Below are 14578 nucleotides of genomic sequence, written 5' to 3'. Positions count from 1 at the left end.
ATTTCCGGACGTCGACTTCTGGACTCGCAGGAAAATCAGCAGCGCTAATATGACGGGCGCCATAGGGACGCCCACTGCACACCAGGTGCCCTGGTTCTCCTTTGGTGATCGACACAAAGCGATGGCGTCTCGGAAAAATTACTTTCACGCTACTCTGGCTCTTCCCACGTCTTGCGTCAAACGACCAACGTCACGTACGATATCGCCCCTCTTGACCCCACCGTTGCTCAGCCTCGCTGCGACGTGGTCCATGTCACTCGTCACTCGACCGCCTCCTAACCATCACCGGGTTAGTGCTTCAGCCGCTGGGTGTCATGTGACAGCCTGATGAAGACCTTTAAGATTAGTCCGTGGAAGACGACGCTCTTAACTTCGCGAGCTATCTACCATCTTGTCTACCGCTACAGCTGTAGTAAGTATCCTGTGAATAGATTTCCTACTTCTCTTTTCCCTGTCACAATACCTCACGTTTATACCTCGGCTAACCCAGTAATGCACTTGCGGATGCTATAATACTACACACGATGAAACTCTGTTGTGGAGGTGGGCCGTATATGCGGCTGGAGCGTGTGTCAGCACCTTGTCGTTCTCCATGTAAAACAAGGAACTGCGTCAATTGGGGATATAATGAAGTAGTACCGCTGGAACGCGTGGGCTTGCCAAAGTGTGGTCCTCATGTGCGTGTTCATTGTGCCTCACATACCAGTAATTCTTGATTTCGTCTAATTGTCATTTTTACTTAATTTTCCTTGTATTTTGACATTAATAATGGCACATATATGCCAAGGTAATTTCTTTCGGCTGCAGGGTTGTCATTAAAAGCTACATTGCCCCAAATTGGTTACATATGGTGTTGGACACAAATTTGGCGCAAATATAACAGGCCGTGCGACTTTTGGCTGCACTTTGGTTAAGATCTGGTGCCTTTTATCAACTGCCCAAAGCCAATCGTAGTTGGAAGTTCATGCCTGTCCATGTCGCTTGTGCCGTGGTGTGCACTGCAAAGAGCCTCAATGTTGACTTGTCTTTTCTTTTGTATGTGTAATGTCCATGCGTACGTTCTTTGCAGCGCGACGATACCTCTAAGGTCATGCTCAAAGCCATGCAGGCCCCTTATTTTCATGTTGCCGATAGGAGAGCACAATCTACATTCTACCAGCACAAATTCGAATGCGAACAGCAGAGGAAAAAAAATTAATCAGAACACCTATTTTTGCAATCGTATTGCAGCGAATCGTCATCGTTCCGGCTAGTACGCATAGTTACTGCGGGAAGCGGTACCGCGAAGCAAAATAAAAACTGCATGACGAGACGAACAAGGACGCGCGCTTACCAGTAGTCATGTCATGATTACTCATCAGTAATCGTGACGTGCCGAGGAGCCAATACCGCTACCATTTTAGGTAATATTAGGCATATTGAGGAGAAATATTGTGGAGTTTGAATAATTTCATTTCATTTTATTACCTTAACGACTCCTTGCGGAGTATTACATAAGAGTTGGGCGGTACAAAATTACATGAGGTTGCCCACTATGTTATTTTACAGACAGAACACTTGTTACTTTTTCCACGAAGGCAGATGAGGTGGGGATGGCAGCGACGTGGTGGGAAAGGCCGTTCCATTCTTTAGCTGTACGATGATCGCACTAATGCGGACTCAAATGCAAACTCGAAAATAGAGCGTAGTCACTCTGGATTAATCTTTATTCATTTGAAAGTATGCTTTGAGGAAAACAGCGAGTGAAATATTTCGAAAGCATATTTAGCGCCAGCGAACAAGGACAGAAGGCAGACGACATCACAATGGGCTAACTTCCACAACTTGATTTTCAAGAACCACCCACCTATTTACCGATGCACAGTGGCGCCACCTCATTTTAATTTTAACCATCCAGAAAAGTCGTGTCCTTATCGAACAAGTCGACCGAAGGGGCGCTAAGACGCGTATAACGACAGATAGCCTGATTCCGACAGATAGCCTGAGCCTAAATAATCTCTCGCACATCTTTACCTCTCTGCTTCGCAAGAACCTGGCAGGAGTCGCATCCGGCACACAGCCGCATTTCAGACAGTGAGTTGACAGTTGACCGGAGTGCTTATTTCTCACGTTTAGACTATGTTCTCATAACCAGTCATTAAGACACCTTCCTGTCTGTCCGATGTATTTTTTTCCCACAAGACAGCGAGAGCTCATAAACAACAGCTTCTATGCAACCCACTGATGCTTTACGATTATTCAAAGAGCATCCGACAGCTCGCTTACAGTACGGGTCGGTTAACCGACATATTTTCATGAATTTTTCTGGCACTGAAAAGACCATTTTTGGCTAGCCATATTTTAAGACTAAGGGCCGTTCTATGCAGATAGGGCACTACCGGCTACCAGCCCTCTGCATTCCGTCCATTGAGTTTCCCTGAGACCACCTTTTACAAAGTTATCTCTCAGCGCAAGACGCGCCTACATTCCTCTTGAAGGAAGGTTAAAACTGTGCGAAACAGAAACGCGGACAAGCGGTACGAACACACAATACCCCACGAGCCCAGACAGCCAACTGTTTATTCTTGAAAATCTCAGCATAGACTATTTCAAGCAAGATCCCAGGCACGTGACCAGATCGTCACTCACCCTTGTGCAGCTAACATAACAGAATTCTGCAGACTGTGTAACGCTGCTTGTACCGAATAGACACGAGGAAAGAACACCCGAAGACGGTACATGTCTTAACAGTTACCGAAGTGAAGGTTACAAGTGAGAGAATGAACAGCGTGATGACACCTGTAGAACACGGTGAAAGCAAGGCCTACACTAGTAGCGTAAAAAGGACCGAAATAAAACAAAGATGAAGTAATCAAAGAATAACTATGACCCAAAGTAAAGGCAAAGGTGACACTATTGAAGGCTTGAAAACTTGTGAAAATGGCATGAGGGAGGAGTTATAAAACATGGTAAAATATGATGAAGCTCAGCCTGAACTCGCGAGTGATTACATGTATGGAAAATCCAAACAAACCACGCGTAAAGGGTGGCCATTTTTTTTATAAGTGACTGCCAAGAAAAAGCGATTTCTTCGCGTAAAAGTGAAACAGAGTGCTTGCTGACACAGTTCTCACTAGATTTAATGATGTGAAATGCTTCGATCTTAACAAAAAGGTCATGTTTTCCAATATCTTCCAAGCCCTCACAGCATTCACCGGAACTTTCTCGAACGTTTTCGTTGGTTCTATCTATTGTGTACGTTGCCGCCGAACCTTGCGTTATCAGATTGCATACGCGACGCCAACAGTGTTGTACTTTCTTTAAGGTATGCGAGCACCAGTAATTACGCTGGAACCTTCGTTGAGTCATGCATGAACAGCCAACGCCCATGGCACGTAAATCAGATTTTGACGATCTTCGACGACGCTCGCCGCTATGGTTGTGCTTTTAATGCAACTTGTTTCTTTAGGCAAAGGTTTGGCCGCTATAGTATTAGTAAGTATAGTAAGTCACCGTTTAGCTACAACTCTCGTGTTCTTCCACTTCACTGCAACCTGACATTTTGTTGAGTTCAATCAGGTGCAGCAGGGAGTACAGTTCGTGTCATAGATGAGGGCAGTGCGGTAGCGTCTTATTTTCGCTCTTAGTATGCAAGCCTTGCAAGGCAAAATGATAGAAAGTTGGGCGAGTTGGTAAGGTAACATGATCTTGAATTGTAGCGTCAAGTGACAGGCAGAGACTAGAAGCAGACAGAACGAGCGCTCGTCCTGTCTGCTTCTATTCTGTCTATGTCATTTCACTTCACAGTTCAAGATCATGTATGCAAGTCTTGTACGCTTGGTTCTTCGCTCTGGTTTAAGGATGTTTCATGTTGGTCTCATCACAGCCTCCTGTGCGTGCTGAAGGCTGTCCGTGCTCTGGCATACAGCACCAGCCTCGCCGCTTGCACCTACATGATCCACCTGGACTACAGCAACTACCAGCGTTTTGAAACAACCGTGGCACTACTTCAGAACTCAATGGAAGGAACGCACTTCCCAGCCATCACCATCTGCAACAAAGAAGCGTACGTTCTGTTCCAGAAACTTGATGCCCATGCGCGTTTCAGCAAAATAGATAAAACGCAGTTCATTAGACTGCGTTCACTATAACCGAAAATAATTACAATTTGGATACACAGAGCCAACAGAGCCTACGCAAGACCCGCCATGGTTGCTTAGTGGCTATGGTGTAGCGCTACTAAGCATACTTGAAGGAAAAAAAAACAGTCAAAAAACAGAAAAGAGAAAAGGAGAGGTTCACACCACACCAGTCGTTGTGGTGTGAACCTCTCCTCTTGTCCTTCGTGTTTTTTTACAGTTTTTTTTCCTTCGGGTAGGTACCAACAGGCCCGAATTTCAACCCTTCTGCAAAGCTACTAAACACGAGGGCGCGGGATCGAATCCCGGCTGCGGCAGCCGCATTTCGATGGAGACGAATTGCGAAAACGCCCGTGTACTTAGATTTACGCGTTCGTTAAACAACCCCAGGTCTCCCGAATTTCCGGAGTACCCCACTGCGGGGTGCCTCGTGATCAGATCCTGGTTTTGGCACGTCAAACACCATTTTTATTATATTAGTTCTAGACTACTTCTAGACTTCGCGAAGGTATTTGAGGGAACACATTTTGAAACATTGTTACAGGTAATGCTTGTGGCGCTGTGCTACATTTACTTACAAGCTAGATCGCTGCCTTACTTACAACCCACTGTTAAAACCAAATTTCAGCAACTGATGTCTTTTCAGAGCCGAAAGGTTTTTTTCTATTAAAAGGGAGACTATGAAAGCATAAACGAAAACCTTTTTTATTACCTGCCTATTTTTAATACCTGGTGGACGAACATGATGTACATGTATTAGGGGATACATTCAAATGCAAATTGAATGAACTTACGAACGGATATATGCCGAACGTACATTCTTCCAAACCTAGAAATCGCAAATACCTTGGGGGACGACAGCCATCTTACGCCTAATTAAAAAAATTGCGCAGTAAATAAGAGAATAAAGAGTAAGCTCACCATAAGAAATTGGAAGAGTTATGGCGTGATTATGAGCAGAATGGTAAGGTCGCAAGGGAAAGCTACTTGAAAGGACTAAATGGCATAATGAAAACAAACCCTAAGCTTTTTCGAAAGCACCGGGAAGTTGTGGATCAAGTGATCCAGCTATTAAAGAACTCGCATGTAATCAAGTTTTTTACAGATGGCGAAAAAAGGCGGAGTGGCTAAAAATCTTTTTTTCTTTATTTGATTCATTGCATACACATAATACACAATACTATTTGAACCCACAGCTTTGGCGGCTAGCTTTGGGCCCAATAACAAAATATACATAAGAAGAGCAGCGTACTTATTGTACGAGAGAACGTAAGCACACGTTATTAAGGCATTTCTATAAGGAAAATATAGGATAAACAAAACACTATGTTATGACAACAAGGAATACAAATAGAAAGACCCTGTCAGCATTCATTAAAGAAGTTTTAAACCAATGCACATTGTTTTGAGTAGTCTTTACAGTGGTGAAGTGCGTTCCTTATTATAGCACCGTTGCACTCCACGAGTCTATGTCCATATAATTTGTGACATTGTGGTAAGTTAATACAATTCTTAGTAGCTTTCCTCGCGTTCTGTGCCGGGAAATTAAATATTGTGATGTGTAGCGGATGATTAAAACGCATTATTGCATTAACTGCGTGACCAATTTTGACTTTATACGCCTCACTGAGTGGCAGAACGGAAAAGAACAGAACTCTACATTTCTCCCAGTACGATCAACCACGTCAACGGCCCTTGTTGCCGGCGTGCCGCTTATGGCATCAGTAGAGCTCAACGCACTCGATATAAAAAAAACAAAAAAAGTCGTGGTACATTGAATGAAATTAAAGCAGCTGGCCCGGACGGTATCTCACCTCGCCTGCGCCATTCTCACTTGATATATTTTCGTGATCGTTACGCAGTCACGCTGCGCCGGTGTACTGCCAAACGATCGGAAGATTCCACACGTTGTACCAATCCTTAGGTATACTTTGTGGCGCAAAATACATTTCTGGAAAAGGGACAGAAGAAAGGGAGACAGTGAAGCGCCAAACTACCAACTGTTTAATGACACCCTGAACAAACGTATAGAAGAAAATACAACTTCCGCTCATGCGCAGGGAGCCAAGGTGTGACAGAACAACGTGGTCATGATAACATGCTTTGGATGAAGCACATTTCTGCGGAATATAATACGATAGATGTATCGCTGACACAATCAGACCCTTTCTTTTTAATTTAAAACGCTTCCAACAACTCCCTTGCAGTTTGGTCCCTACTTCTGCCATGAATCAATACTCGTTCAAAGCGTGGCCTACAACGACAGGCTTTACAGTGTGCAGGAAGATGCACGTTGTCACTCTTGCCGATGCTATTAGCGTGCTCCCTCAGTCTGTCATTATACAACGTCCTGTTTGTCCTACGTATGACTTGCCGCAATCTAGGGGTATTTCGTAGACCACTCCTTCAACGCAGTCCCTGAAATGTTTGGCATGCTGCTTCTGGCAGCCCCGCGGCCCCTCGCGCGTGATCCGGGGGCACAATTGTGTTAACTTGTTGGGAGCCGAAAAGACAACCAGAATGCCATATCAGGTAGCAACCTTCTTGAGGTTATGGCTCACACGGTGCACATAGGGTACTACTTCTGGCTTTACTCGCTCCCTTTCCTTCGAGTGCGTTTCCCCACTCGCAGCGGTAGTTTTCAGCTTCTGTAGGAGGGACTCGACCACGGCATCTAAGACAGACTGAGGGTAGCCTGCTTTTGGAAGGCTCTCAAGTTGATGGAAAAAACTCGCCTGCATTACATGCACACATGACTTGCGCAGAGCCGATTCGAGGCAAAGTAAGGCGATTCCACGCTTCACAGTCTTAGAGTGGGCTGAGTGCGCTGAGATTTCTTCTGTCCCTTTTCCAGAAATGTATGTTGCGCCACAAAGTATACCTAAGAAATCTAAGCACCAACTTGCCCAAGAAGAAGTCCTTTTGTACCAATCCATAGAGGCGGCTCGTGAAAAGTGCGCCAAAGTTATAGGCTCATCTCACTAACATGTGTCGTATGTAATTAAATGGAGCTTATTATTCACACGGCTATCCATGAACCACATGGAAGAGAACAGCATCATGATCAAAGAAGAACATTGCTTCCGTAGGGGCATATCTTGCACCACGCAACTTGTGGATTTTATCGTGACTTAGCGTCGGAAATTAATGCTGAATGCCAGATCAATTGCTTAACCTTTAGACTTTCGGAAAGGTTTGGATACAACAACCCATTCTCTCCTTATTTGTAAACTGAAGCGGATAGGCGTACGGCGCGTCGTTGTTAAATGTATTGAGCATTACGTGTTCCACCGTAAGCATTGCCATACTGCATGGTGAATTATGTGAATCATGTCTTATGTGAATTTTACCTCAGATGACCACGGGGCTCTGTACTCGGATCTATCTTATTTTTGAGATCATCATCATCATCATCATCATCATCATCATATTTAGGTCCTTTGCAGGACGAAGGCCTCTCCCTGAGATCGCCAATCACTCCTGTTGAAATACATCTAGGTATTACGACATCCGTACAGTTATTTACAGATGACTGCGCTGTATCGAGAAAAATATCCTGTGAAAAAGACGCGACAGTGCCTCACAGCAACTTTGGAGAGAGTGTAAAACTGGTGTTTTTCATGGAAAATGGGTCTGAATACTAAAACGTATGTCTATATGCGCTTCACTGAGAAAAGATAGCAACTCATAAATGACTACAGTATTAACAAGGATGCAGTTACCGAAGTTGATGTTTACAAATATTCAGGTGTCACATTTTCTGCTTACTGTACATAAAATGCACATGTCAATGAAATAGTAGCCAAACATGGGAGGGCGTTGAACTTTGTTCAGCAAAAGTTAAACTGTCGCGAGTATGAGCTAAAACTGAAAGCGTTTATAACTTGCGTGAGACCGATATTACAGTGTGACGGATTTAATTCAATGGGGGCGCAATGGCGAAACCCCCGGGTACCTATATATACATGCATGTCAAAGAACCTCAGGGGGTCCCAATTTCTGGAGTCCCGCACTATGGTGTGCCTCATAATCAGATCGTGTTGTTGGCATGTACAACTTCATAATTTAATTTTGTTTTAGAGCATGCCTGTCCTGCATGGGATTATCGGCAGGGAAGAAGTTTGGGCATGTTGGTGGGATACATACAAACTGGAATACAAAGCGCAAGAATGACATAAGGACGAAGCAGGAACGCGGGATAGCTAGAGCAGATGACGATTATGTTAGCACGCCGTCTATTCTTTTATCAAAGACAGAGCTTGAATTTTTGGACGTAGTAGTCATATGACTGCGTTTCCTCCTTCCCTTCAGTGTGTCTGTTGCAGTGGCATCCCAGTGAGTGTATATATGCTCACCAGCTGCAATAAATCAATTGTTGAAAGTTTGCGCTTGTTCCGTGTTCCTGCTTCTTCTTTGTGTCATTCTTGCGCTATGTATCCCAGTTTGTACTCATCGGCAGACACTTTGATTTCTCAAGGAAAAGGTATTCAAAACATAGAGGCCAGGCTTATCCTGGGCAAGTATAGAAGAACAGAAAGTGTACCATCACGATGCAGGAATTGAGTTGAGAAGAAAGCTAAGGTTCACGTTATTTTTCTTTACATTGGTGCTGTTATACGCCAGGTTCTGGCGGCTTGTGTGCGTAGTCTAGTAAAAATATATAATGGCGGCAACCCCATTAAAGGACAACCCCAGCTAAAAAACCTAAAGCATAAAGCAAAGGTGTATGGCCGAGTATGCCTCAGCTGCGTTTAATAGCGAGACGTGTCGAAACGTACTGTGATAAAGAAATATTGCAATAAGAAAACTAAAACCGGCAAAGACACTGTTTAGTAGGGATTGTGGTTTGACGTCACGGACTCTATAGGCAAACCGCGTGACCTTAGCTCAGCTCTCTTCGACCCGTGCGACAGGTAGCCCGCGTAGGGTGAACTGCGCGCCCACGATGAACACCGTCGTGAACCGAAGAAGGTATGTGCGTGGCGTCAGCGGGTGGTGCCTAATACGGACGAAGATCGTGTCATTGCAAACGTCAAGCGTATGCACCTTTGGTTGGATCACACCTACCGATTCCTCTCCCATCGTAATTGTGGGCGATTCCAACATAGACGTGTCTCAGGCCAGATGAAAAGTTGTTCGTGGCTCTTGGAAGCGTTCGCCATTCAATGTTACGCAAACGTCCGTGTGCCCACGACACGTCATCTGTCCTGTATAGACCTCACATCGGCCAAGGACCTATCCAGCGTCGTAACAGAGCCACTCACCGTATGTCGTAGCGACCATAAAGCAATAGACACCATGTTGACCAAATAATAAATCCAAAAAAGCAAACAAAAGAAGGTTAAAAATAAAAAATAGCATTGAGTATGCAATTTATTAAGAGAATCAGAAATCGTGAAAAACGCAGTTCACTGTGGTATGTGTCTTATTTTCACTCAACATATTTATTATCAACATATGTATCACTAGTTACAGCTCCGCTGGTCATCCACCTTCACAGTGTGGAAACCCTCTGATTTTTTTTCAAATATTCTACAAGAAACTTGGAAATAATCAGGAAATTGACCTACAATCAGTCTTGTCTTTCTAGCGCAGCGTTTATGCCATAAAAATACGTGAATACCAGTCCAGGACGTGCTCGTTCGTGAGTTGTCTTTTGCCAAAGTGCATAGCGGAATTGAACAAGTTGCCTGAAGAGAAAGTACGTTGCGGAAATGAAGCGTTGTCTATATTCGAGAAGCACTTCAAGAAACATGGTTACTGCCATGGAATCGCTAAACAAAATGTTATGCAAATCAGTATTTTAGGACTCCTAATTTTTATTAGAATAATATTGACACGTGTACTTGTCTTTATCGGGCGACAAGTTTTGCCGCCGAACAAATGTTATCGCACAGCGCGGGACGCGCCTGCATGTATCCGAAGTTTCTGGAAAGTTATCGATGCTTCTATCCGCTGTATGTTATCGCCGAACGTTGTGTTATCTGATTTCATCGCTTGACACGAATGGTGTAGAACATTTTAGAAGGCATGCGGGTCCCAACGTTTATTCTGGAACATTCGACGATTGCTGTATAAAAGCCGACGCGCTTGACCCGCTGATCAGTTTTCCGACGATCGCCGACCGTGTTCGCCGCTATCGTTGTGCTATAAGTGTAGCCTGTTTTTGTGGGCACAGGTTCGCCCAATAAAAGTTAGTTTTCTCGTTCACAGTATTGCTACTGTGTTATTGCTTCTTTCTTCACCGTCACTACCACGTGACAATATCAAGCATTGATGACTCAAGCAATTACATGTACATTATAAATTTCGTTTGATTTATTTTCTCTCTGGGCCGATGCATTACACAGAGGAGTGTTGTCTGCGCTGTGTCTTCGTTGCGTTCTGTCGTCGTCATGCTTTTTTTGCGCTTTGCCTCAAGTTTTACAGAAGAAGAGGTTATATGAAAACAAAAAGAAAACACAATTTAGGCGTGCGCTATGCTTATATTAAGTTGTTAACCAAGGCGTTTTATGCGGTAGCATTCCTTGGGTACATTGCGAACTTTCCGGGCGCTATGAATATTTTTGTGTATGAATGTAATTTTTAGGGAATCAATTCTTCCGGCTGCCTGAATCACTGGGTATTCCGTGGTCGAACGGTTCAAACCATCAAACCAATTTTGGCCAATGAGCATATTCTCATGTGTACATACGTGTCGCTGTTCAATGCACCCCTTTCTCGCCAACATGAGTCACTGTAGATGCGGACACTGCATGGGCACCGCTGTTCGCAGGGACTCTCACACCGGCTTGGAGCACTAGGCATGTGCCACTCGGTGTGTGCTGGTGCCCACAACACGCTCAACGAACTGATCGAAGCTCACCGCACCACTCAGGTGCAACGCCTTCATCGTTCGCCGACCGGTTGCTACATCCTCTCTTCCATCGGTCATGACACCTCTTCTCACCCGCCAGACCTGGTCTCACTACCGCATGCTCTTAGGGCAGGCTTCTACATCAAGCTGCTACCCAAGATTATGCTCGCGGGCCACCACGACGCCCGTCGACAAATCCGCGTGGCCATGCTTCACGCCAAGTGCGCCGACAACCCGGCCGTCGCCTACGTGGATGCGGCCCGATACGCCTCGCCCGGGGACGCATACGCAGTCGTCTCCGTCTCGCCCTCCTCGAGGCCGACAACCACGGCCGCCACCGTTCGAACGCCCTACGTCGCTGAGGCTGAGGAGGCGGCCATCGCTTTAGCAGCCACCTGGACCAACGTCAGCGTAACACTTTCCAACTCTAAGCACACCATTTCCAATTTCGCCTGAGGTCTCGTGTCACCTACCACCTTACAGCTCCTTCGCCGACTACTACTGGAAGACGAACCGCGTCACATTGAAGTGGTGTGGGTACCAGCCCATTCCTGCCGCTCCGGCAACGAGTCGGCTCACCAACACGCTCGAGGATTCTTCGACCAAGCGGTAGGCCCCTCCGCGCCGCCCCCCCCCCCCCTCCCCGGGGACGGAGCCCCTGGTCACCTACCACGATATTACCCAGCACTATCACCTCGAACAGTGCGCCTACCCATCACCTCATGGCAGTCTTCCCAAGCGGTCTGAGATCACCTGGCGTCGCACATCCACCTAGTCTATTCGCACATCCACCCTGGTGTCATCGATCCACGCTGCTGCCTGTGCGGCGACGTTGCCCCGTTCAACCACATTTTCTGGGGCGGCCCAAAAGATCCCCGCCCGCCGACCTCGTCTCGCCACCCCCCACCGATGAACAATGGGAGGCCCTTCTCTCCAGCACGGACCGAGACATCGAAACACGGGTCCTGGCACGAGCTGAAGACGCCATCGTGAAACACAGCCTGGCAGCCTACGTAGCTTAGCCTCCCTTATCTCTTACCCGTTCTAATAATAAAGTTGACTCACTCACTCACTCACTCACTCACCCTTCAATGAACTCTTTGATGCCAACTGGGGTGGCAGAGTATGTTCCAGTAGATGTGCCGCTGCTCTTTGAAGGTGTGTGCCAGGGAAGTGGTCCTGAGCAAACTGCAAAGAACTTTGCGACGCCGTATAATAAAATATTACGATTTAGTGGCAAGTTAACTGCGTGTTTGGTTTCTTTCATTGCATGAGCTTTATGCCTATACTCCCCTCGTAAATCTGTCCGTCCAAGAGTAACACGTGACACAATGTGCATGAGATTCTAAGGGCTATAGATATTGTCACGTGCTAAGGCAAGCGCAAACGACGGAACAGCAGCGAGACACAAAGGAACGGTTCTCCAACTGGCGCTGGAGGTTTTCCTTCGTCTTCTGGTTCGCCGTTTTTGCTGGGCACGCTATATTGACCACTTGAGGGCTCAGAACACCAGATGCCATGATTCCCTTTCCCACTGAAGCAGAGACAAAACAGAAGACGTACAAAGAGGGTACAAAAATTAGGTAAGACAAACAAAAATTAATAAAACACGCCGTACGGACATGCACACGGGAGAAAAAATGCGTTCTGCGGTCGGGGACAAAAAAAAAAACCTCGGATTGTAGTTCTTTTGGGGACTCGAATACAGGAAAAAAAGCTTGGCTCAACAGTACACGATTTTAACATCACCGCATCATGTACGGCTTTAGGCGGACGACATGTACAATCTCTGCGAGTGGTAATCAGCTCTATAGTGATGGCATGTCGCCGTTTGGAATTATTTCATACTTCACGTCGCTTATACGGCTCAGTACTTTGTATGATCCAAAGTACTTGCCGAGGAGTTTCTCGCTGAGGCCTCGCCGTGTAATGGGGTCCGAACCCAAATTTGGTCACCACGTTTATAGATAACTTGTCTATGGTGGAGATTGCACCTTATTGCATCTGGACACTGCTGCTGTCTTATGTGCCCACAGGCCAGTTTACGTGCTTCGTCGGCGCGCTGAATGTACTCCTCGACCTCAGGAGCTAACTGGTATGTCTTCATACGAAATCATGGCGTCTAGCATAGTTCGAACATCTCGACCATAAACAAGGCAAATCGGTGTGAATCGTGTAGTTCCGTGCGTCGCAGTGTTGTACGGAAATATTACGTACGACAAGATTTCGTCCTACGTTTTGTGTTGCAAACGCACGTACATAGAGATCATGTCTGTCAGCGCTTTCTTTGGTCTTTCCATCAAGTCCTTAGTCTGAGGGTGATATGCACTGGCATTCCGATGATTCGTACATTTCCGTTTGAAGATGTCGTCCAGAAGCTTTGCCGTAAATGCTGTCCCTCGGTCAGTAATGATGAATGACGGTGCGCCATGCCGAAGCACAATGTGATGTTTAAAAAAGCTGGGCAACCTCAAATGCGTTCCTGCGTGGTAGGGCCTTGGTCTCAGCGTAACGCGTCAAGTAATAAGTTGCGACAATGATCCATTTTTTTTTCGGAGTAAGACAAAGAAAATTGTCCGAGAAGGTCGAATTTAAGTTTATTGAATGGCACACATAATGGGTGGATGGGTTGTAGAAGAGCTGCAGACTTGAAGGGTGGTGACTGGTGGCGCTAGCATTCACGGCATCCTTTCGCGTCGTGTTAAACGCAAGCAGCCACTCTCGGCCAGTAGTGCAATTGTCACGCCCAGTCCACATTCCTTGAGTAGCCCAAGTGTCTAGATGTCGACTCGTTGTGGCCGGCTAATATGATGTCATCGCGAAGGGCTTGAGGCACTACTAGAAGATGCGATTTGTCGCCGGCACCTAATGTTTCTTTTGTATAAAGTACCCTCTAGTAGGCAAAATGTAAACAACCTATGCGAAATGCAGCGAAAAATCGACGCGATCCCGCCTTCTAAGTCATCGATGATGGGCCTTAACTCAACGTCCGATCGCTGCTTGGCAAGCAAATCCAGCCCGCTGAGAGATCCCAGGAAGGTGCTGTCGTCTTCCTCGCCTACATTTTTAGATTTAACAGGTGCTCGTGACAGCGTGTTAGCAAGTGAAAGAAATGCTTGAAGACGCGTCATATTGCCTGGCGTCATTCCGCCTGGTCATCGCCAGTCATTCATATCAAAAAGATGGCATGCTTCGGTTTTGTTTTGACTACTGGAAGCTAAACAACGTCACAAGGAAATACTTGCACCCGTCGCCTCGTTTCGACGATATTCTGGACAGGCTGAGGCACGCGAAGTATTTCTTTTCTATTGATTCCAAGAGCGGCTATAGGCAAATTGAAGTAGATGAGCGGGACCGCTATGATCTGCTTATGTAACTCCAGATGGTTTTTCGCGTTTAGAGTTTCGTCTAAACAGGTTTCGTCTCGGCGTAGCATGTTAGACAGTCTTTGGTGACTGTAATCCACTTGTTCACGCAGGCTGACAAGAGAAAGAGTTCCAGCAGATACATTCCAATTTGTTGGAACTGTGGGCTACGTGGTTCGATAAGTTGGAGTAAGCGCCAGGCTTTATGGACGGCGATTTTCTGCGTTGATACTCATGGC

The 14578-nt window shown here is 46.0% G+C and overlaps 2 protein-coding genes across 2 annotated transcripts in view; one reads left to right on the top strand and one right to left on the bottom strand.

Moving 5' to 3' along the window:
• Positions 1–14578, top strand: part of LOC135918838 (uncharacterized) — a 337804-nt gene that overhangs the window by 120411 nt on the left and 202815 nt on the right. The window contains exon 6 of the mRNA XM_065452520.2: positions 3866–4045. Within this exon, the coding sequence (XP_065308592.2) occupies positions 3866–4045 (180 nt within the window). The remainder of the gene's footprint in view (positions 1–3865; positions 4046–14578) is intronic.
• The window catches only part of LOC135918849 (uncharacterized), a 192904-nt gene that overhangs the window by 51184 nt on the left and 127142 nt on the right, over positions 1–14578 (bottom strand). The window lies entirely within an intron of this gene.

This window comes from Dermacentor albipictus, chromosome 9 (assembly GCF_038994185.2).
Source record: "Dermacentor albipictus isolate Rhodes 1998 colony chromosome 9, USDA_Dalb.pri_finalv2, whole genome shotgun sequence".
NCBI classification, from domain to species: domain Eukaryota; kingdom Metazoa; phylum Arthropoda; class Arachnida; order Ixodida; family Ixodidae; genus Dermacentor; species Dermacentor albipictus.
Note: the sequence above shows the minus strand (reverse complement) of the source record. Positions and strands in the feature narration are given on the sequence as shown.